Source organism: Toxotes jaculatrix, chromosome 7 (genome assembly GCF_017976425.1).
Source record: "Toxotes jaculatrix isolate fToxJac2 chromosome 7, fToxJac2.pri, whole genome shotgun sequence".
NCBI classification, from domain to species: domain Eukaryota; kingdom Metazoa; phylum Chordata; class Actinopteri; family Toxotidae; genus Toxotes; species Toxotes jaculatrix.
This window is the reverse complement of record NC_054400.1, coordinates 7,665,226-7,688,924: the sequence shown is the minus strand read 5'-3', so window position 1 is coordinate 7,688,924 and position 23,699 is coordinate 7,665,226. Positions and strand designations below refer to the sequence as shown.

The window sequence follows — 23,699 nt, the reverse complement described above, 5'->3', positions numbered from 1 at the left end:
AAAAGAATTTCAGTAAATATTGTGTATATGAATGGATGGATACAGAATTGACATTTTTGGCCAAATAAGCTATTTATAATATATTATCCCAACTGGTTTCATCTGACTATTGTAATCCATGATGATGTGGATACAGTTTTTGATCACTCTGTGTTATTTTGTCTCATGGTACATATTGTAGTATTACCCATTGTTCTACTCATTATATGTAAGAAGCTTGGTTTTAAAATTTATTGCATTGTCACCTCATATTCCCCTGAGAAAAAACAGAGCACAGTTCAGTGCGGAACAGTTGATCCAGTGTCTGACTTGTAAGTAAATTCCACTACCCTGCTGAAACTGACACTCAGCAGAGGAGGATGATGTAAGTGCCTGTCCGGACAAGGAAGATAACATGACAAACATCAATTGATCACTGTAAAGCAGGAAACAGCAACCTCATCTTGTAGGTTACCAGACACCCCCCCAACACAGCGGCCAGGAACACATTAAATATTTACATTTGATGACCAACAGAAAAAGGAGGCCTCCAGTACGAGCCAAGCATATGTTAGCAAGTTATCTCTTTCAAACATGAGGTAACACGTTTTCCTGTGATCTTTGAAAAGCTTTAAAGTACCATTAAAAGAGAATGTTACTTTAATCTAGCTGCTTATCCCTCAAATCCCAGTGTAAACCCAGGGAGAGAGGCTCAAGGAAGAAGGCAGCAAGACGTAATCCGTGCACCAACTGGCTGTTGGTTTGGAGGAAGAAGTCCAGTCTGGTGGCTCTCATCTGGACCCCATCAGGTTGCATGTCCCCAGGCAGCCAGACTGGCATCCCTGTACCAGGCCTGTTCCTTTATTAAAGCCTCAGCCTCCTTTGACCCAGCACACACAGAGCGGGCCCCAGGGAACGCAGACAGAGACACACACATGGTTCCCATAGGTCAGTTTGGTTGTTTGTGAGTTGTGCGTTTGATTCCCTCATAGACCACATATGGATTTGAGCTTAAGTAACTCAGAGTGAGGTGCTTTTCTTCGTAAAACATCTGCTTAATGATAGTGTACCAAAAGGGAGGGGCCAGTGGACTCACAATGAGGCCAAGCAAAATCAGAGACACATGACATGAATAAGGTGAATTTCCACAGTTCAACTTGCTAATGTGATACAGTATGTTGAGCAGACAGAACAACAGATTATATTGTACTCAGTGCTGGATCCACCTGCTGGCACAAGGATCAGGATTAAGCAAACTCAGGCACACAGGCCAAAATTTCACGTCAGAATCAAACCAAAGCTAACAGATTCATGTGGTGTATCACACCTCAGAACGAGACGCAAAAAAAAGGCAAAGGAAACAAAACGCAAAGTTTCAGTAAAGATCTGACATATCCATTAAACTAGTTTTGGATTTGATTTAATAATTGCACATTGTTTTGTTTCTGTGACACCTTTCAAATACCTTGACATTAGGCAAACTTTCTATTTCTATAGGGAGGTTTTATAACCAGGGTTACAACTTGCGTCTCAGGTGCACATTAAATACAGTATGGTCAAACAGAGAGAAATAGAAACCATAAAGCACCCACGTAATACATAACAAAAATACCACTCAACCAGATCTTGCCATGAGCCATCAGTATGTTTATTGTGGATGTCCCTCTTGCTCCCACATGATTATAACACTGCTAACAGTAACACTGATTCTTTTAAACTGTCCTGAAAAGCCATCTTTGCAGACAGAGTTTTATATTTAATATATAAGAAATACAGCAAAAACAACATCTGATGGTTTTACTGCTCGCTCAAAAATAGTCAAAATAGTTTTCTCACCTACATTACACCGTAAAAGGAATAAAAGGAACCTTTCCATGTGTTTTGCCTTGATTCATTTTTCTTTTTGGCAATTGTAACTGTGTGAAATCAAATCTCCGCTGACGCATATAAATTTCCGGTATTTGACTTTTCGTTGCCTTCGTTGTAATTATGTTTTTGTTTTTGAGAATAGCGTAAGAACCCAGCTAGAGCCGCAGCCTGTAGGGAGGGATCAGAAGCAGAATTTGTCTGTTCTATTGCCTATTGTTTTGAACTTTGAAATGCAATTCGGGGAGATAGATCTATAAAGATACACTAAATGCTAAATCTGTACAGCAGGGAAGGACATGAGACCATCTTCAGACTCTGCAAATCTCACTTATATTGCGTTTAGGAGAAAAAAACGCAGGCATGGTTACGTTTATAAAGAATTTGCTCCTTGGCCTCTAAAGAAATCCTACAAATCTTGCAAGTCTGTCAGCATCATTGCAAGCCTACATCCCTCTGAGGCACCTACAGAGGACATTACTGTCTTAGTGGAAAAAATACTAAGAACGGAGGGTATATCTGCACAGTCTTTGACTCTTCAGTCTGCTCTGAGCCATGCTTTGAGAATTGGGCATGTGCCTTCAATCTCAAATGCAAACTTGATGCATAAAATTGGTCTTAGTTGTCAGTGAAACAATGTTATTGGGCCTGAGCTCCCAAACTGCTTCTGGAAAGCACAGAGCCTTAGCACAATTTTCTAGTAAACGTAAAAAAAAAAAAAAACACTGAAAAATGTAGAACACAAAAGGTGCAGGTTAACAAGGTATCTACCCCCCAAAACATTATTTTTCTTAAACATATCTCAGAAATGTGCATTATTTTTTACAATGTTGTTGCTTAAATTGTTTAAATTAGTTGAAATTAATCAAATGATTTAACTCAGGTGAGTGATTAAATGAGAAATAAAATATCAAGACACTACAAGATTAAATTACTATAAAATTGTGCAGTCAGTATCATTGTGTTTAGTGTTCATTTGGACAGGAATCACAGAGGATGTAGACAAATAGTACACTGTAAAATATTACATGAGGAAGTGAAAAAAAAAAACATTGCTCACAGTTAACCACAACACATTAAAGCAGAAGTTATAAACCTTCTACATAAAAATTTAGACTGAATAATGCACCGTGCACAAGCCCAGTGCCATTTAGGTTAGGTGGATTATTTTAGTGAAGGAAATGATCCAGAAAAACTATTATTTCACTATTATTCATGCAACAATAATTAATGCAATATAATCAATATAAATGGTGCCTGCTCCTCCCAGCCCCTCAACAGTTTCCTCTGCACAGATTCAGGTTATCACAGTAAGAATGGACACCACAAAGGAAGCGCTGATAAGATTGCTTTGTTTGTATCCAAAGATAAAGCCATGCCAAGACCAGAGTTAAGACATGACTGCTGCTCTGGCCATAGATCGTTGACAGACATTAAAGCAGGCACTAAAAACTAGGACTTAAGGGAAGGAAAACAGGGAACAGGACAGACCCTGACATTAAAGACATGAGGATCAGGGAGAACAGATAAGACTGCCAGCAGCACATTTTGTTTATCACAATGGATTGTTGAAAATGTCACTAGATGGTCCTTGATCATTGTTGTTCTCTTAATGAGCCTAAAAAGGTCTTAGTGGTAATAAGCTGAAGCCCATAAATGCCTAATCCACATCTTAATTATCTCAAAACTTAGACATGTGCCTTCTAACTCTGCTTCTCTGCTTCTCATCATGTGCGGTTAATGTTGATTGAGTAAGAAAAGTCAACAAAGCCAATAAGAGATAATGTTTTTATCTGGAGTGGTTTTATCTGAGTACTTCGTGAGAACACTGGCCATCCCTAATATTTTGCACATTCAGTGCACATAGTGTACATTGTTGTTTATTCTGCTATGGCATCGTCCATCCTGTGCCTGCCCCCTGCCCCCTGCTTTGAGGAGCAAATGATGCATGGTCCGTAAAAGAGAGTCTCATTGGCTGAGTTCCACTCAGACACCTGAGTCATTGAGGAAGGTGGAGGTCTGGTGAGTGAAACTGGAGAGCTTCATTGCATTGCAGTGCTGCAGGAGAGATAACACACCACGCTGACGACGAGGGAAAGAGAGAGGCCTTAGCAAGATGGCCGTGATATATGGTAACTCGATAGGATTTTTATCTGTTGAGACTGAGGAGGATGGCCACTTCTCAGGATTATCACACCTTAATGAGTAACAAGTGGATCTGTTTCAATTTGTGATATTTATCCTCTTTATGCTCAACCATAGGTACAGATACTGGATGATAAAAATTAAGACGACATACTAAGTGGAAAAGACAACTGAATCCCAGTTTTTGCGACCCTACACAGTAAAAACAAGACCACTGTTTGATTAACCAAAGCAATCACCAGTGCAATCTGTGGACATAGGGACTGATCCAATACTACGAGACTGCTTCTTCTGGCAGTGCAGCATCTATTCAGATAAACCCTGCTATCACCTCTAAACCCCTCTCATAAGTTAGATTTGCTTGTATGTAGGCATGGACACACACACACACACACACATGCAGAGCAGTACTTGCTCCCATATGTGAGAGGGGAAGTTGAGTAAAGGAGGGAGGGATCAAATAACTAACAGAGTCACACAGCTACACACAACACACAGTCATTTTCTGTGATCACCCTTCAGGTGAAGAGATCAATCCAGGAATCCTCACATCAAGGAGAGGAGACGAACAACTCTGACTTAATCCTGAGACAGAGAGAAAGACCACCCCACACCGTTACCTCAATGTTGTATGAAGGTGGAGTCATCTGGGGGTAGACAGAGAGAAACAGAGAGAGATGAGGAGAGAACGAGAGGAGCAGGGCAGCAGAAGAAGACATGGATTATCTGACATGCGCCTGGATTGACCAGCGTTCCTCTTCAAGTTTTCCTCCTCACAGTGAAATCTGAAAATGCTTTTCTGCACATGTGGAGTGTAGCAGCTCTTGGACATCTAGATTGTGTGCTGTGTCTTTTTTTTAAATTTCACTGGAAGTAAGGGTTTTTACAGATGTCAAACTTTCTACCTGGATATCAGTGAACTTTACATTTTTTCTTAAACTGAGAAACTGCCTGGAAATACAAGGGACACACTGACGAAGCCAAGAATAATAGTCAAGATTTCGCAAACAAGAAAGAAACAAGAAAGAAAGTGGAAAAAACAGGTTTGTTACTGGAAAACACACATGCAGTAATTGGTGTATTTTTTTATGTAATCTTTTTTTCATTCATTTCTTTATTTTTCAAAAAAGACTTTCTGGTCATCAGCCTGAAACCTTTCAATAGTGATGAAAGGAACTCAGTGACTAGTTGAGTAACAGTCATTACTCTATCAAACACAATTCAGAGGAAATCTAAGGATTTCACACAGGTGCTAAAAAATCTGGACTCTGCAGGGGGACCATCTTGCCCAGCCTGGACTTTGGAGGGCTCCCCTCCCTGCCCTCCCAGCCTATCCTTGCCCCCAGCAGCATGTCCCAGGCTCTGAGGCTGCCTCTAGTCCTCCACACAGCACACTACCATGATCAGATGGGCTGCTGGAGGGATTAAGGCTGCCTCTGCCTCGTCCTGCTCCAGGGCTGGGTTAGGGGCTCGTTCTGGCTCTGGGACCAACTCCAGACTAAGGTCATCAACACTGCTTTCCTCTCTGTCTTTGCCTTTCCTTCTGGCCTTGGTGGTTTTCTCCTTTTCCCTATCTGGGGCGGCCTGCCATCATCTCCGCAGAGAAAGACTGAGGCTTTCCAACCCACGAACTCTTAGAGTTCCACTGAACATTTCAGAGACTGAGCTCATCTCAAGGCCCAGGGCCACTGGGGGTCCCCTGGGTCGGACTGGGGGACCACAAGGTAGACATGTGCGCAGCTACAATCATCTCCAAGGGGATATACGGAGGAGGAAGCTGTTCTCTTTCCAGAAGTTCTTCCTGAGGATCGATAAGAATGGAACAGTCAGTGGGACCAAGAGCAAGGATGACCCTCTCAGTAAGTAACTCAATGAGTATCTAAATGTGAAAAAGTGATTAAGAATGAAAGAAACCTAAATAAACCAGAATCCAAAGTGGATCTGAGCCTCTCCTGTGACAGTTAAAAGTGACCTTAAACACGGCCTTTAAATGAGTTTACTTTTTAAGTTGCAGGCGCAAAGTAAAGGCTTTTAGTCTCTGCAACCAAAACTTCTGACCTTTCTTTTGATCTTGTTTCTATTTTGAGGCGTAAGCACCTGTTGATTGCTTTGAGTCAGGGACTTTTCTGGAACTAAGAAAATCTCTCAAATGTTTGCTTATTTCTAATTTAAGAAATCAGGTGTCCTTTCTTTGAGAAAGACGCTCGTCTTACCCCCCAAAAAAGTAACGTTAACAAAAATGCAGAAATTGGATATATTAACACACATCGTGGCCTAATAATTGACTTTTTATAAAAATATTTTTTTTCATTCATTTCCAGACACTGTCAGCCTGCCCATCGGTTGGTAGTTTGGTTGAAGCATTCCCGATTAGGGTCGTCTTTTTGTTTTAAACCAGACATCCACTGATATCTCTCCTGTCCAAACACTCAGCACAATGGTGGTAGCTCTCAGATGGCTTAAAAAGGAGCAGGGGCAGATAACCCAGCCATTATCAGGCAGTCTTCACAGCCCAGGATAAATAGCACTGATAACAACCACAGAAGAGCAGGGCTGGGGCAGGGGGAGGACATGGATGTCAGTCTCATTGATGCTTTTAGACTCTTTCTGCCTTTCTGTGTCTCTCTTACTCTCCCACTCAGATTGCCCACCTACCATCCAGCGTCAAGCAAATTACATACCCACAGTCAAAGATCAGACATTTGTTTAAAGCAGTCTGACGTGCTCACTAGCAGAAACACGTCTTTAAAGTGATTACATGTTGTATGTTTCGGCATATCAGTCAGTAAAATAGCATTCTCATTAGTGTCCCAGCATTCCCACCGAGCTACGTGTGTGTGCCTATCAGCCAGCGGGCACTCACATGCTCCAGTGGGTGTGTGATCATATAGCAGCCAACGACGACACATGTGCTCACTTATTACTGACACACACACACACATACATACACACACACACACACATCTCTCTCTGTCTCACATGCTCTTTTTCTCCCTCTTTCTGTCTTTCCCTCAACCCCATGGAGAGTGTATATGGAACCTTTTAATGCTCCTCTTGGGAGAGCTAAACCACACATTCAATCAAAGTGACTTGGGGAAATAGCACGCGGAGGCAGAACGTCAGGGAAGATGTTTGTTTTGACAAGGTCATGACAGAAGCAACTTTATTTACTGACCGTATTACATGGTGATGCCTTTACTGCCGCCTTTGTTAGCAGTTTCTTTAAAGTTGTAAAACTGAAGCAGTGTGAGGAAGTCTGTCTCAGTTTATCATAATAGTGGTGTGTGAATTCGCCATTAAGTTTATGTACGTTCGGAAGATGATTTACCCCTCTGTCTTCTTTTTTATTGACTCACAAATTCACATTTTTTAGGAGTGTGTTGCCTTTTTCAAAAGTCAATTTGTGTTAGCATGAACTGGGCATCAGGGCGGGAGGTGAAAGAGAGACTCTCGAGAGGTACAAGTTCATGAATGACATGGCTTCACATCATTGTGGCCACATCAAAGCCATGTGTCTTCAGTATCAATGGTGGTGCCATCAAAAAGCTGTGTCCTGAGGGGATCTAGGGACACTGTGTGTGGATTATGTGCTCTCATATCAGGTTCACATGGTAAAGGATACTACACAACAGCAGCTTCAGTCTTTGCTCTGGCCCCTGGGGCTAGACATGATCCCAGGACTGGCGTCCTTTGTAGACCCTTGATGATCCCTTGAAGTGACAAAATGTCTTTTTTTTTTTTTTGGATCTAGTAGTGGAGGATGGCTTGCCTTTTCTTTAGCCCGAAGTTCCAGAGCAAAGACACTGAATTTTAATTTTATCATAGATTCATTAACATAAATATTACAATTTGCCTCAGAGGTACATGGGATGTGGAGGCTTTGCTTTTGGGTGCTGCCTGTGGCCCTGCGAGGACCCGGCTCACTGTCTGTTAAAGAACCGGTATCCAGCCTCCCACAGATTTATGGGGATGCCAGCGCAAAACTGTCCCACATGGCTTTCCAACCCACCGGGAGCCTGTGCTGAGGTTACAGAGAGGCAGAGAGAAAGGGATGGAGATTATGTTAAAGTCAGCTAAGTAGATATCTGCATGGCCTGGGTGCATAATTAAAATATCTATGATTCACAGCTGAGTTCTCCTAAATTTATAGACAACTAGCAGCTCTGAGTTACTAGTGAAATATCACTAAACAAGATTCAGGCAAAGGCTTGGCGGTAAAAGAGTTTGGTTAATTAGCCACGGCTGTGCTGGTGTGAGAGGGTGAGCCTGTCAAGTTTGTGTGTGTGTGTGTGTGTGTTGCTGTGTCAGGCCACCAGTTATATTGTGCTGTAGGGGCCAAGCCATGTGTGCAAGATGCTTCTGGACATGGCTCAAGACGTGTGTGTATATATATAGCATTCTGTTATATAGATTGCATGTGTTAGTGTGTGTCTGTGCACATTTAAATCCTTTAATCAAAGCAGTGGCCTTTTACGTGGCAAAAAAAAAAAAACCAGATGGTGTTCTTATGGAGGTTTGAGGAAAGAGATATATAGCTTTTCTCAGAGGGGAAGAGGCTGGATATCCCCTCTATGTAAATACACTCAGTGTGGTCCTTATCAAGTGTTATTACTATATATCCTGATTTACGCCTCACTCCGCTCCATTTTTCTGCATGGGAATGGTACCAATCAAAATTTACATTTCAACTTATCTGCCCAGATATTATTTTGTGCAGACCTGAACATCTACGAAGCAAAGTAAGAGTGAGAAAGAATAACAATGCAAGTTGCAAAGCACAAGCTTTTTTGGCATCCCACTGTGGAAAAACCACTTTTAATTCTCACTGGCATTGTGTGCCTCCATTCCACAACCAACGCACCATTTACTGTTGTAACTCCAAACAGAGCGTATCAAATAAGCCACACATTAGGAAAAAGCAACCAGCATGCAAAAGAAAATCTGCTGTCTCCCCACATAAACAGCTGAACCTGGCTGGCTCACTTTGGGCAACATTTTACATATGCAGTTTGTGAAATTGACCCCAATCAAAGCACTGCTGTCACATTTAAGGCTTAATGTTGTAATCTGGAGGAAACTAAATTAGGAGCAAATTTTCTGTAATGCCCTTTTCCCATACTTGCTGCCATCAGCTCATTACTCTCCATTTCTGGACCAAGTTGAGCATCCATCAGAGAACAGCCAATGGACATTTTGTAGTTTCACAGCCAGGTTGATTTTGTAAGTTGTGCACAAGTGCACATTCACCTGCTACAACATTAACCATGTGTGTGCATGTGAGTGCAGCAGTGTGCGTGCATGTGTGTGTGTGCCTATGTATATACAACCTGTCTCGCCCCTGCCTCCGGTAGCTGACTTTGATCAGTGATCATTACAGCCTTTCTAATCCTCACTCCACCCCCAGTCTCACTGTCATGGCTCCTCTGTCCTCCTCTGTTCTCCTTCCTTTCATCCCTCCCATGTTTACAGAGCAGCCAGAGACTGCCATAGATTGTCTTACATCCTCACTCCATACCCGACACCCGATCCCATACAGAAACCAGCTCCTCTCAGATCTTCAATGGCCGTTGTGTCACAGTCCCCACCACCGCCTTGCCGCCTCAGACCTCACTGCCCCAAGGTGCCACTGTTTGAACTAGAAACTGATACAGTCAAGACCTCATGGACGAGGAAAGAAGCTGCTGTATTTTTATGAGAGGGATTGTTCTTTGGGGGCACACCTGCATCCTCCACTGTCCACTCATGTACCACGTTGGCAGCTCCAGAGGCCCCCCAGCCAACGAAGAGTGGGTCTGACAGCAGAGCAGGCTGCCGCACAGTCATCAGACAGAGGAGGGGCTGCTGATCTGATCAAAGGATGTCATCGACCCTCTGGAGTTCACACCCCCACGCTGAAGTGTGTGTGTGTGTGTGTGTGTGTGTGTGTGTGTGAGTGTACACATATGTGTGCTTATCAGGATAAAATAACGACAGCTCACAGGAAGTGTGGAAAGGAAGTCAGGGAGTGAGGCATGCAATCAAACATGCCATGGGAACTGGGATGTTCACTCACACACACACATGCACACACACACACACACACACACACACACACACACACACACACACACACACACACACACACACACACACACACACACACACACACACACACCAGCATAAGACGAGACGAGTGGGCTCTGTGGTCAAAGGACACATTAGGAAGTTATATCTCTCTGACCTCTGATACTGAGACCACACAAATAACCACAGCTGTCTGCAGCAAAAGCATGCCCTTGTTAACTGGGGTATAAATTAGCCTCTCTAATAGCCTATGAGGAACCTGAATTATTTGTATAGGGACTTGGAAACCTAAATACCAAACAGAACATAAACAACCTGAGAATCTCTGGGGTATCCACCTATTAATTTTCAGACTAAATGGCCTTTGCAGCTGGAATCTGTTACACAGGTGTAGGTTGTAAAGTAACTTTATAATATCACCAAAATGATGAATGTGCTCAGACAATAATGGTGACCTTACACAGGATTCCCACTGTGTGCTCCCACATGTAAATGTCCTGAAATGAACATGCAACATGTTGTTATTCATTATACTCTCACTGACATGAAATAAAGATTTATGGATTTATTCCAATCTAGAGTCTCAAGTGGCTGACCTGTGACTGCTACCGGAGTGTTAACTGCTGTATACTCTTAGCAACAGCAACGATGAGTCAGGAAAACATTGTCACCTGGCATGTCGCCTTTACTTCCTCTGTCCACTGATTTGTGTTTGTGGACACACCAAATGACACAGGAGCTCTTATGCTTTTTCTGAATGTTAACACTTAATGATATAAACTTCTTTTTTGATGAATCCTAGGTATCCTGGAAATCACTTCAGTGGACGTGGGAGTGGTGGCCATCAAAGGGCTGAACAGCAACTACTATCTGGCTATCAACAAGAAGGGAGACCTGTACGGAGCGGTTAGTATCTGAGTCAGAGTTCAATCTGGATGCTCCAGAGAGAGAGATATAGTGTTAGATTCTTCTGTCCTTATCAAAGGAGGCCTTATCTTTATTTCTTGTGCAGCCGCGTCAACTCTGAATCATAACCAGGCCAGTGCACACACGTGAACCTCTGGGAGAACTGTGCAATTTTCAAAGTGTACACTAGTTTCTACACAAGCACACAAAGTAAAACATTCAATGTAGATTAAGGAGGAGTAAATAAACACGGTTCCATGTGCAACCACAATGGATTTGCACAAGAAAATGACCTGTGTTTTTCCTTAACCTCACATGTCGGGGTTATAACACTAAAACATGATACCTACTGTTTTTCCAGAAAGAGTTCAGCGTCGACTGCACCCTGAAAGAGCGGATTGAGGAGAACGGCTACAACACGTATGCATCCGCTAAGTGGAAGAACAAGAAGCGGCAGATGTTTGTGGGTCTAAATGTCCATGGGAAGCCGCTCAAAGGGAAGAAAACCCGCAGGAAGAACACGGCCACCCATTTCCTTCCAATTATGGTGTGAGCTGAAGAACTCCACTGGAAAGGGAGAATATGCAGCACTGGACAGAGAGGTTTTCAGTACTGAAAAGCTGTAAAATAAGGACGTTCACTGGGAAATCTCTCATTTGGAAACAAGGCACTAACACTGTTAGACAAAAATATGGTCTCTGCTCCTGACTTTGATTGAGATCATGTCCTTTATTTGGTGGGAGAAGGTGACATCTGTGTTTTCTGTGGCATGGGATGCAATATTTATCCTTTCTTTCTGTGCCAAACAGTTTGCAACTGCAGTATGTGTGTGATGTGGTGAAGACAGGAGATACTGTCCCAGCTAATAAACTGTAGTATATGCAGAGGTATCTCAAGATATTATTTATAATCCATATTCTCCTGTGAGACATAAAGGGGAGAGATAAAAAACGACTACAGTAAGATGAGGGAAATGATCAGTCAAGTTTATTGTGACAGCATTAAATAATAGCGGATACCACACATTTAAAGCAAATGTTTGATACGTAACCACTGTGTTTTGACTGTATTGTAATGATTTATTTATTTTGTGAAATATTTAACTGGAGGGGAACACTTACAAGGCAAGCATTCCTTTGCATGCTTTACTTTTTATAGGAACTCTATTATGTGAAAATAAAATTACCATTTCCTCCTCTGCAACGAAGTGGTCTTTCTTCCTCCATACAATAAAGATTGACTTTACTGGTGGGAAACTGTAGGAAAAGGGCAAGTTTTAGCACAAGTACCGAGAAACCCTGGTGAACATTCAGGTCACGCTAAGTCTATTCTTATCTTGGTCTCAGAGGTAGGAAAGGACAAAAGGCAACCATTAATGCCTAGCCAGATATTCCATGTGGCAACCATTGCACTAATGATTAGTTCCCAAACAAACGGGAAACATACAAGACCAACCACAACAAAATGGGAGGGAGGTAACTTCCCTGGTATGGCCTGTAGATGCTGACATCACTTCCTAATTCACTCCATTACTGTGGAACTGCAACATTCCCTGATTGCAGGAGGCCTTGCATAGTAAAGATAGCTGCTAAAGCACCTGCTGATAATACTAGCAAAAAATATAAAAACAGCTTTGTCATGTTTGTCTCTGGAGGGCTTTGGAAAAGGTTCTGAATGTGTATGAGGAAAGAAATGTGAACGAGGGAGAGAGATATGACCTGTGTCTGACCACCCACTTCCTTCAATAATCATCTACAAACACACTAATCAATGACAGCTGCCTTGATGCCAGATCAAAAGAACACAGGGAGAACATTAACACCACAGGCTTCCGGGCCTCATGTTCTCTTATCCCGCCTCTCTGAACATCTATCTCAGGACAGGCATGAAAAATTGGGAGAGCAGAGGAAGACAGGAAGATGAGAGACGGTCTGTGAGAGGCTACGGCCGCTGTCTTCATTCCCAAATTCATCCAAGTTGGCCAGTGACTGTGACCTCAGATTGGAAGGAGGGAAAAAGAGTTCAGGAGTACAAGAAAGAATTTGCTTTAAGCTATAGTATATTACCCTTCAATAGCTGTTTAAGGAGTCTCTGCAACAATTGATTTATACTGAAGAAAGCTGCAGTGCATTCCACCATGACTGCCAGGGACAAAGACAACATATGGAATACTATTTCCCGACCATGTCTGCACAGTACCGTCAATTACATTTTGTTCAATGTGCTGCGGCTGTTGCACCTTTGAAGCCACATTCACAACAGTGTTCTTAAGATAAATCTTACCTAAGAAGAAAGATTAGGAAGTTCAGCTGAAGGTTATTATGCGCAATTTCTCTGTGATTTTAGAAAAATAAATTTAGATGTTTTCTATTGGGTTACATTTCATACTCTATTTGGTTGAGAATATATTTTAGAAATGTTTAGATTTTTATTTTTTCTTTGTCTTAACACTTTTCTAATTAGAATTAAAGTTCAAAACAAAACAAAAAACACATACAGTAGCACTGATTTGTCTTTAATTGCTCTTTATTCAATCTAATGAACCCCTGTCCCAACACTAACCTCAGTCATTTGTCATCCTGAGCATTTGCAAGACTTGGGAATGTTTGAAATCTCTCCAAGACACTGGCATGGGGGGGAAAACAGCAATAACAGAAAATAAGTGCAGTAATCTTTTATCAAAGTGGGTCTCTGCATTTCTGGCACGGGAATTCTCTGTGGCATAATGTGATCCAGCTTTGGGAAACAAGTGGAAAATGACTGGAGGCTAAAACAACTAATGAATACTTACACTGAGAGGTCTGGTGCAACACATGTTTGTAGTGGGCAGCTACTGAGTGAGCGCGGGGAGAGAGGCACGTCTGAGGGGGTTACACAGGTTCAGAATCTTCTATGGGAAGGATAAATATGTGTCTGATATATTTAGATTTAGATTTAGATTACCCTCCCTTCACTGTGAAGAAAATATATATATAACCGACTAACTTCCCTGACTACCTCTCACCCCTAATATTTTTTATGTTGTACTTTATTAAGTTGTGAATGCAGGACTTTGACTTATAAAGAAATATGTCTGTATTCTTAGAATATGAATACTCTCACCACCGCTGATGATACCATGATGTATTTTGAGGCAGCAGAGTGCATCACCCATGGCTTTGCAGCTTCCACTCCGCGCCACCAGGGGGAGACAGTTACATTTTTATATCAAACATTGTCATGGGCAATCAGTGGCAGCGAGTTTGTTGTTAAAGGAAGTGGGCAAAAAAAAAGTTGTGTATGTACAGTAATACCAGCCGATCGAGAAAAAGCCACCATGAAAGAGAGATAGGGCGTGTTTTGCAATTGCAGCTACGCAGAAGACAAAAAAAAGAAGCAGTTGATACGGTGAACAGCATTTCTTCATCTTTTTTCAGATGCTGCTTTGAGAGTCGAGGCTGACAAACGAGCAGTCATGAGTCAGAATTTCGACCGAGCTCCCGGAGCAGGGAGAACCCGAAATCTTCCAGCGGACCCCGGGCTCATGGCTACCGCTGCGGACGGCGAGACCAAGACCCGTTTTTTCAACCAAAGGGAGCCGCTGAGACAGCCGCGAACATCCCCGCCGTTTGCCGACAACAACACCACCACGGCCAACGACATGGTCGGTGCAGGTAGGGAGCTGTCAGCTAGCTAACGTCAACGATAACGGAGCTAAGTTAGCCAGCTAGCGTTACTTTCAGATTCGATTACATGTAACTTGTCGCTGCGTTTGCCCGAATATAAAAGCTGCCACCAGATTTCCTCCAGCCGCCAGTCCCTATCAGCATATGGGGTTTACTTGTTTAACGTGGTCTAAATCTGGAGCTGTCATTAGCAACCTAGCTGCTAAATGCCATTAATGTTAGCTAACCTTAGTATTTTGGCGTTGCGACATGCACCTGTTGGATTGTTATTTCATGTGAGGGTAACGCCGCAGCTAAATAAGGCTGCCGCTCGGATGTCACGTACTGTAGTTGACTCGTTAGGTGCCACAGTTAATGTTGTCTCACCCAATTAAAATCCCAGTTTCGCGATAGCTAACTTGAATTAGCAACGCGCTGCAAAGGGGAAGAATCGGTTTCCCTTCCTAGTCTGATCAAGTAGCTGGCGTTGAGGAGTAGAACAGGGGTCAGTGATAACCACAAAATTTTGTTTCGATTCCCAGTAATGCCATGGCCAGGATCACCGATATCAATACCAATATGTATATATTTACTGTCTGTTGTTAAAAATGGTTAATATGCAGTGTAAGTGAAAGAAATATGTCATGAGATAAATGCATTATTAAAAGGCTTCCTCTGAATCATGAGGTACTTCTTGCTCCTGTTCAGTCAAATGAATGTTTAAACTCAACACAGCTCTCAGCAAATGTTCATTTTGTGAATTCTCTGAAATAAAGAGGTGATTGCTGCACATGTGCACACAACAGCAGCAGAGATGCAAAGATTGCAGCATGTGCTCAGGATGTGATTAAACATGTGATGGAGGTTTTTTTTAGTAGTATCAATACTCAAAACAAGACTTCACAACTCTACTATCAGTACCTTAGGGGATCGATCCAACAACCCCTAAAGTAGGTTAGTAAAGTACCAGTGAGGTAGTTTGCAGTCTAGATGTGTCAAGAAAAATCAGAATGACTCCACAACCAGTGCTTTCACAGGTACTTTGGTGGACCCACCCACAAGAGGTTAAATACCTGGGTCCTCCTCCACTTTCTTGGTCAGACTAGTGCGGACTAGAAAGACCGATGCATACGAACTGATGAAGCTCCTTGAATAAGAGGCGAAACGTCTTCCCAGACAAATACAAGTCCAGTTCCTTCGATTCAATTTGAGAGAGGGAGAAGAATGACTCCATGTTTGCGCAGTTGGAGGCCCTGTTGTGATCTTCATCTGAAGGACTATCACTTGATACACCTGTCAGTGCTGTAACTCAATAATACTATGATCGTGGTTAAAACCATGCAATTGCAAACGCCTGTCTGAAAAACACAACCAGTTTTTAAAGAACAGGTCATGTTTTTCAAATCAGTTCATAGCCAGCCTGATCTTGAATGATTAAAGTCTGGGAGTATGGGGTGCTGCTCTGCTGAGACCAGCGGTGAGGCACAGCTGGTGTGTGTGTGTGTGTTTGTGCAGTGTTTTCCCACAACATCCCTTGTTCAGTGAGCTTCAGGTCCTTTCATCAGGTCTATGTCTTCTGCCTTCCAGCTTCAAAAGTGACAGAGCCAGGAGTTCCTTTATTCCATCAGCCATCACACTCTGTAACACACTTGCATGAGTCGCAGCACTGAGGGGCAAGTGTTCACACACTATTGCCAGCATTAATCTTGGGTGAACCTCTAATTTCTCACAGCAGCACTATAGCTAGTTCTGCATAGTAAAAAGTATTGTGTCTTGCTCTGTGCTGCACTGTACCTTTCCACTCAACTAACATTAGTTCTCATGTTAAATTTCTGCACTTTATAGTCACTAGAGAACAGTGCTGTGTAGAATTGTGTACTGTTTACTGTGGGTGTCTGCCATATGCAGGCTATGTCTTTGTCTGTTGATTGTTTTTTTCTGTCTATGTTTTTGTTGTGTATGTTAAATTTTATGACGAAAATTCAAAGCACTTTTCCTCTGGGAAAATAAAGTTAAGCATTTTTTTCTCTTACTGTCATCCAATAACAAATATTGTCTGTGTATCCAAAGCTTTGTATGACTTATTCCTCGTTTGCACTGGGTGACATGTTCCTTCATTACCGTGAACTTGGGTACTGCAGTTTATTTTGAGTTGATCCCACACACTATCCTGATGCCATAAATACTTGCTAGCACACCAAATCTGTTCTCAGCACATCTGAGCTCAGCTGTTTTATAAAATTACTGTGCCTTTTTAAAAAAGGGAATGTTTGTGGCCCATTTTTTTTCTTTTTAAAGATTTGTGTTTTTGGTAATAATGAATGGTTTTCAATAACAAAACAAAAGCCTTCCTTCTTCCACTTTCAGATTATAAAAGACCAAGCAAACCCCAACAAAGTGTAAGTGCCAACAGTATGCCTGCTTCCAGAGGTTGTAATGATGTGGATTCCTTGGTCAAGTCATCAAATCTTTCAGCCAATGCTCCAGAGTTTGTTCCCTCTGGAATGAGCCTGTTTGAAGTAAGAGGTTTTTTTTTTTGTTTTTTTTTTTTATAATATTTATCCGGATAGCATCACTCTTTAAAGCATTGTATGGCAATGGTTCTTGTAATAGTTGTGCTTTTAGCTTCCAAATAGGAGTCAGAAACTATATCAGTACTGTTTCCATCATTATTGTTCAAGATCTGATCTTAATTTTGATATTTAATTTGAATATGTTACTCATTAATGATTTACCATAAGCATGACAAAATGCCCTGGATTTTTCTGCTTTGTTTTACATGTTTTTGTTGTGTTTTCTGTATAGGACCCCACTTATTGTGATGACAGTGAAACCTATTACTTTGAATCAACATTGGCTGAAATGGTCACAGACTTTCTCGGCCACCTGAGCTCCTCACCGGGGTCCTTTGAGACAGACGTTGAAGACATAACTGGTATGCTCAATTCCTGTGTAACTACTGAAGAGCTGTTGCAGGAGCTCGTGGAACTGATCTACACACAGGTTTGGAGATACACATTCAGTCCACATTTTCTTCTTTGTGTGAACATTGAATAATGTGATTTTAACCCAAACCTGTTTAAACACAACAGACACATTAAGTGTAATTCACATGTATGTTTCTTGAAAAAAAGCACACAATTGTATTAGGTACCCCACTGGGTATTAAGTTTTTTTTTTGTTTTTTTTTTTTCATTGCAGTCCACTGCCATTCCAAACTTCTCATACACGGGTGCCAGACTCTGTAACTACCTGTCCCAGCACCTTACTGTCAGCCCTCAAAGTGGCAACTTTCGTCAGCTCCTCCTAAAAAGGTGATTTAATTTCTGTTTTCACCGAATTTCATGTATGTTCATTGTTAATTCAAGCTGCCTTTTAAAAAGTAAGGACATTGTCCGCTCTAGGTGTCGAACAGAGTATGAACAAAGGGATGCAGCTGTTCGAGGAGACCCAGAGACTCAAAAGAAATTCCACTCCTTTGTGCTCTTCCTGGGAGAACTCTACCTGCACCTGGAGGTAAGAGGTCACATTCATTTGCCTGGTGTGATGAATCAGTATGTTGATTTCACCATAATATTATATAATAATTTAACAAGTAATTTTACTTGTGATGCCTTAGTGGCACCTCACTGAACTCATGTCACAATTGTCCATCCATAAAAAAAAAAAAAAAAAACATACACTTTTTATTTCATCACATTATCTAGCTGGTTGTATGTATCACCTTGCCATGTTTGAGCCATGCTTAGTTTGATACATCCTGCTGGAACGCTGCCATAGGTTTAAGATGTTTGGTGCTTCTGCTGGTTGTGCACTCTGCTGTGTTGTGGTGATTAGTAAGGGGCCACCTTTGAAAACTGAGGTTATAAACCTCCAACTCCAGCCTACTACTCAGGATGCTGTCAACATTTTCATTTTGTCAATCAGTCATTTATTGACATGACATTGATTTGTTTAGATAAAGAGCGGAAAAGGACCTCCGAAAAGAGCGGAGATCCTCCTCAGTGGCCTGAAAGACCTGATGAACAGTCTGCTCTCGAATCCTGTGGATGCAAACCTCATCTGCGCTGTCAAACTACTTAAGGTTACAGATTTCACTTAGATACATTTACAGATTTACAGTGCTAGCTATCCAGGTAGTTTTATCATTTTGAAAGGTAACGAGAATGTGTTTGAATTTAAAGCTTACAGGCTCTGTCCTGGATGATGCGTGGAAAGAGAACGGACAACCTCACATGGACGATCTGATCCAAAGAATAAAAACTATTCTACTGGATGCCACCTGCAGCAGGTGTGTATATCAGAATGGTCTTTTGTGTGCAGCTGCTGCTCGAGAGGTATGCTTAAGGTAGCTTACGGTTTAGAAAGACTGAAAAATGCTTTGAATGTATACCAAAGTGCAAGGAGTGTTTTAGTGCAAGGAGTGCCTTTTAACACGCACATGCTGAGCATTCGGAACATGTTATGTCATAAAAAAGTCGGCCATAAACAGGCAAAAAGCTGAAGCACCAGAAAGCAGAACAGAGTCAAACCTTCATAGACACTCTGTACTTAACGTTCTGATTTGAGCATTTTTCTCTTCAGGGATGTCAGACAGATGCTTCTGAAACTTGTGGAGCTGAGATCCAGTGACTGGGGCAGAGTCCGTGCTGCTCCAGCAGCTAGCAACGCAACGCCAGACAACGACCCCAACTACTTCATGGTGAGGGTCATGGTGCGCCGTACTCCCCATTTTTCTTTTCTTTTTCAAATCTCTGTATTTCTGTTCATCGTGGTTTTTACTGTTTTTCCTCTCAGAATGAACCTACGTTCTACACAGAAGATGGCACACCTTTTACAGCAGCGGACCCAGGTGAGGCTATGTAAACATGTTGATGCTCAAAAAAACCCATTGAAATAATGTAATGTATTTTTTGTGTAGTTCATGCTTAGAAATGAAGGCTGAATATTTCTTTTTATGTTTTATAGATAGCTTATACCTCATGGTGTTATTATGAGTAACTGTATAAAACAGTGGTTTTGTAATTGAGAGAGTTAATCATGCTTACAAAAATTACTGTAAGTCATGCTCCCCATTTTCCTTGGAGCTATGCTCTTCTTTTTTTTTTTAACTGGGATAAAATTCAAAATGCAGCCAGTGTTCATAGAAATACACTTGTCATTTGTTTGCGAAGTGTTATTGTTGCTGATTGTAAAGAAATAATGTCTGGCATTTCAAAATGGAAACATAAAGTAGTTTGCAGACAGAACTTAACACTGATATGAAAGATATGTGTTATTCCCCAATTACACAACTACTGTTTCTTTTAAACATTAGTACAAATCATGCTAGTAATGAAATGGGGGAGAAAACTGTCATTAGTTGTGGATTTGTCCACACTATTGTGGATAACTGTTAAATAAATTGATGTTTTGACTTAACCTGGTTACCCTCCTCAGCCAAGTCACTGAATAAGTTATTTACATGCTAGAAAAAAGCAGCCCACTCCTGCTTTAAATTAAAATACATTCAAACACGTTGCAACCTCTGAATGTCTGTCTCCCTGCTTTAACAGAGTATGCTGAGAAATACCAAGAGATCCTGGACAAGCAGGACTATTTCCATGATATTTATGGAGAAAATGGAAATGAAGTGTAAGTACAAATTGTAGGGATAAAATAATATAGACAGGTCATACAGAAGCCGAGTGTTTCTGGCAGTGGAATTACACATACAGTAAATTTCTGCTGTAATACATGTACTAAGGATGAAGTCGAACGAACGAGTGGTCATTTCAGAACTCATTGCATTTTGAGGATTTTCTGGTAATAGACTGAGGTTACTTATGTTAACTGGGTTAGTCATCACTAGTTTATGGTTTTATTTAGACCCAAATCAGTAAAAATTCACCAGTACCACTGTGCTGGCACACCTTCAGTCATGTGACTGCATAGCAGCATCACACAGGTCATATGACCACCACTGACCCGTTGGCCCCTGAGCTTGGCGAATGTGTTTGACTGGCCCACAATGCAACAGGGTCGACCATGGCCTCAGATTCAGTTTAGTCAGCAGTTGGGTGTGAAAGAGGGCTTAACTTGCTCCTATCCCCTCTCTCAGAACTGCGTGTGTGTCTGTGTGTCTGTGAGCTTGTGTTTTTGTTGTGTGTAAACGGCACATATTGTAGCTTATGTTAACATTACAGAAACTATCTGTTGCACTGAGGAACACATTTGTCTTAAAGATCTTAAAAGGAACATTGGTGCCTGTAAATCACTGGTTGTGTTGCGTTCACAGATACGACTTTGAAGACGAGATGGAGCCTGAGATAGAAGAAGCTTTTGAGAATTTTTGTTTAGAATCAGAGAGGAAACGACAACAGTGACGTGAAAGTTAAAATCGGTGACACTCAACAGGCACATACTGCATTTTTCCCCACTCAACTTGCTGGAATGTTGAAAAGCAAAGGAAACTAGCAGAAGATAGATTGAAACTTTTATTTTACTGCAAACAAGCATTTTAACAAAAAGAGCTGTTCATAGTTGCACTCCTGACACTTTTTTTCTGTCAGTGTTGATTAGAAAATGGGGACAATCACTGGGATAAGTGTTCAAAATGTTGCTCTATGAAGACTTTTTTGAACATGGAAGTTCTCTCTTTGTTGTTTTAAATTCTTTCAGAAATTTCTTTTCTTTACGCCTGAACTAAATGCAAAGAGGGAAACAGTGTGCTGTGGATTTTTTTTTAGAGTTATTTTATGAAAGGCAGATATGTTTCATTAAATTGTGTGAAAAATGTTTTAGATTAATACCCCGTGCATAAGTTACAGGCCAAAAACCTCATATCATCGTCGGCGATGCATTATCTTTATGTAAAATGCACTGTAGATGGGTGACGTGGTTGTTTTTACTACATACCTACATGAAGTGCATACACAGCCTTTATCTGCGCTGTCATGACATGTGTCTCTTGTCTGGTTGCCAATATTGAACACTGTATCCTAGGCTATTCACTTAATCTGGCTGCAGTTCACTTAAGTGGTCAGGAACTCTGTGAAAGGCTGTGCAGTTTAGAAAATGCGGTATAGCACTAACAAAAACAAATACTCAAGATCTGTCACAAACATACAGACATGAATAAACAAAAAAACTTTTTAAAAATTTCTTTTGCAGGTTAAAGTATACATTTTAAGAACTTTCAAGTACATGATTCACAATCTTTATAATGCTGTGCATCTAAATCCAGTTTATTTGCTGAATGTAGCTTTAAATATCTACAGATCTTGCAGTTTGCAGCGGTCATTGTGACATAACTGCAAAAAGGATTCCTTGTTGACTAAAAGACTGTTTACCAGCAATCCATGGAACCCATAAAAAAGGAATGTTGTTCTATAGTTTGTAAATATTATTTATAGTATTGTTTGCCTGCAATAAATTCTTTATAATGTGAGATTTTAGTTGTTTGATTTGTGTGTGAGTCTTTTTGAGTTAGAAGAGATTCACAGTGAGCAGCATCGTGTATGCTGTACAGCCAAAATAATTTGAGGTTAAGTGACAGTGAACTCCGGCACAGTTACTCTAAGTCAGCAGATGATAACGCCAGAACAGCTTTTTACAAATATAATGCAAATTATTTAAGCTTATAATGTTATAACGTTTTTGTTGGTTCTTGGCTTTACTTAGTGCTGTTGTATTGGACTCCATTACATTCAGATGTGTTCTTAAGTTCTGTTTCCTCATACCCTGAAATGTATGTAAACTGGGGTGAGCAAAACAATCAAAACAGGTTTAAATGTAGTGGTATGTACGACATTTTCTCTCTTTAAAAGAATCACCCTAGAATTTAATCAACAGCTGATTTACTGTTGATTCAATGTTTTAAAAGTAAGCAAGATTAAAGTGGTTATTCTGTTCATACTTATTACCTCTGCTTGGGTTGGTCCCATCATTTCCTGTCTGTAAATTTCCAATCAGACCCAAAGCATGTTGTGAATCAACTCTAAACCGTATCTTTCCTTGATTTGTCACTGAATTGAACAATGCAGCATAAAAATAAGGTGACACATAATGTATCTCTGAAGAAATGAATGAGTCACTGAGTAGTATTCCTCACACTTGCAAGAAAAAGCATATTTTGCTTAGCAGCCAATGATATTATTCAAAACAAATAATCTGCAAGCAGATGAGTAAGTATCATCAGATTTTATTTTAAAAATAACCTGGCCCACACAACTATCTGCTGTGTAATGAAAAAAGAAATACTGTTTCCTAACTAAAAATGTAAATACTGATATCAGCTGGTATCTTAGTGTCTGTGCAGCACTGTCCAGCGCTCTGCATTTCTACAGTTGTGTCCTGAAAATACCAAGATTAAAACGTTATGTAAATGCTTGTCAGTCAAACAGACTTTAAAGCTCTTTGGAAGAATTATGTTATTTGGTGATGCACAGTAAACAAGTGCACAGAAAGACAAGGGTGGTTTAATTCACAGTTTTCAGGTAGTCAAAACTATTATGTTACACGTGTTTCACCACAAACCCTTCAAATTTGTATTGTAATAGTAGTTGATAGCTTTTATTATGGAACTAATACAGTAATTTACTCAAACAGGCTGCTAAGTCTTTGTAAGTATGCAAATTTGCATGTACATGCACAATTAACATCAATTAATTACATGTGGTATTTTGGTTTTACACCTCCTCAGTTGTTCTGTTTTTTCAGCTATTCCACTAGGTGAGCATTTTTAGTGGATGAAAATTGTTGGTGTTAAAATGTTAAGCCATAAGCTTCTAGTCAGGTTTTTGGGAGGTCAAGGGTGGCTAAAAGTCAGCTCACTTTACCAACCTATTCCTAAAAATAAACGTGATGGCGAGGATGATCGTTTTAAAATCCGCAGACTTTATATTAGCTTTTACTGCCACCTGGTGACCAAGCTGGGCAATGTTATGAAAGTCAGTAATCATTTATTGTCAAGAAGCTACATCAATGATTAAACTCAGGACTTCTGATACTTTTTAATCACAATTTGTCTTATTTTAGCTTCTGTAAAATTTTCAGTAACAAAATAAATCAAGTATTTTTTCATTATGATGCCAATAATTGAGTAAAGGATTACTG

At 40.8% G+C, this 23,699-nt stretch overlaps 2 protein-coding genes across 2 annotated transcripts; both read left to right on the top strand.

The window, feature by feature from the left end:
- The first annotated feature begins 4,559 nt into the window (after positions 1-4,559).
- On the top strand, positions 4,560-12,149 carry fgf10b (fibroblast growth factor 10b). Its single transcript, XM_041042531.1, has 3 exons — positions 4,560-5,849; positions 10,856-10,959; positions 11,321-12,149. The coding sequence occupies exons 1-3, from the start codon at positions 5,390-5,392 to the stop codon at positions 11,510-11,512; spliced, it is 756 nt and encodes a 251-aa protein (XP_040898465.1). The 5' UTR covers positions 4,560-5,389; the 3' UTR covers positions 11,513-12,149.
- Positions 12,150-14,215: 2,066 nt separating this feature from the next.
- On the top strand, positions 14,216-22,032 carry paip1 (poly(A) binding protein interacting protein 1). The gene is made up of 11 exons (XM_041042837.1): positions 14,216-14,612; positions 16,971-17,122; positions 17,409-17,606; positions 17,805-17,917; positions 18,008-18,119; positions 18,562-18,687; positions 18,788-18,894; positions 19,188-19,305; positions 19,401-19,455; positions 20,159-20,237; positions 20,881-22,032. The coding sequence occupies exons 1-11, from the start codon at positions 14,414-14,416 to the stop codon at positions 20,966-20,968; spliced, it is 1,347 nt and encodes a 448-aa protein (XP_040898771.1). The 5' UTR covers positions 14,216-14,413; the 3' UTR covers positions 20,969-22,032.
- Positions 22,033-23,699: the final 1,667 nt, after the last annotated feature.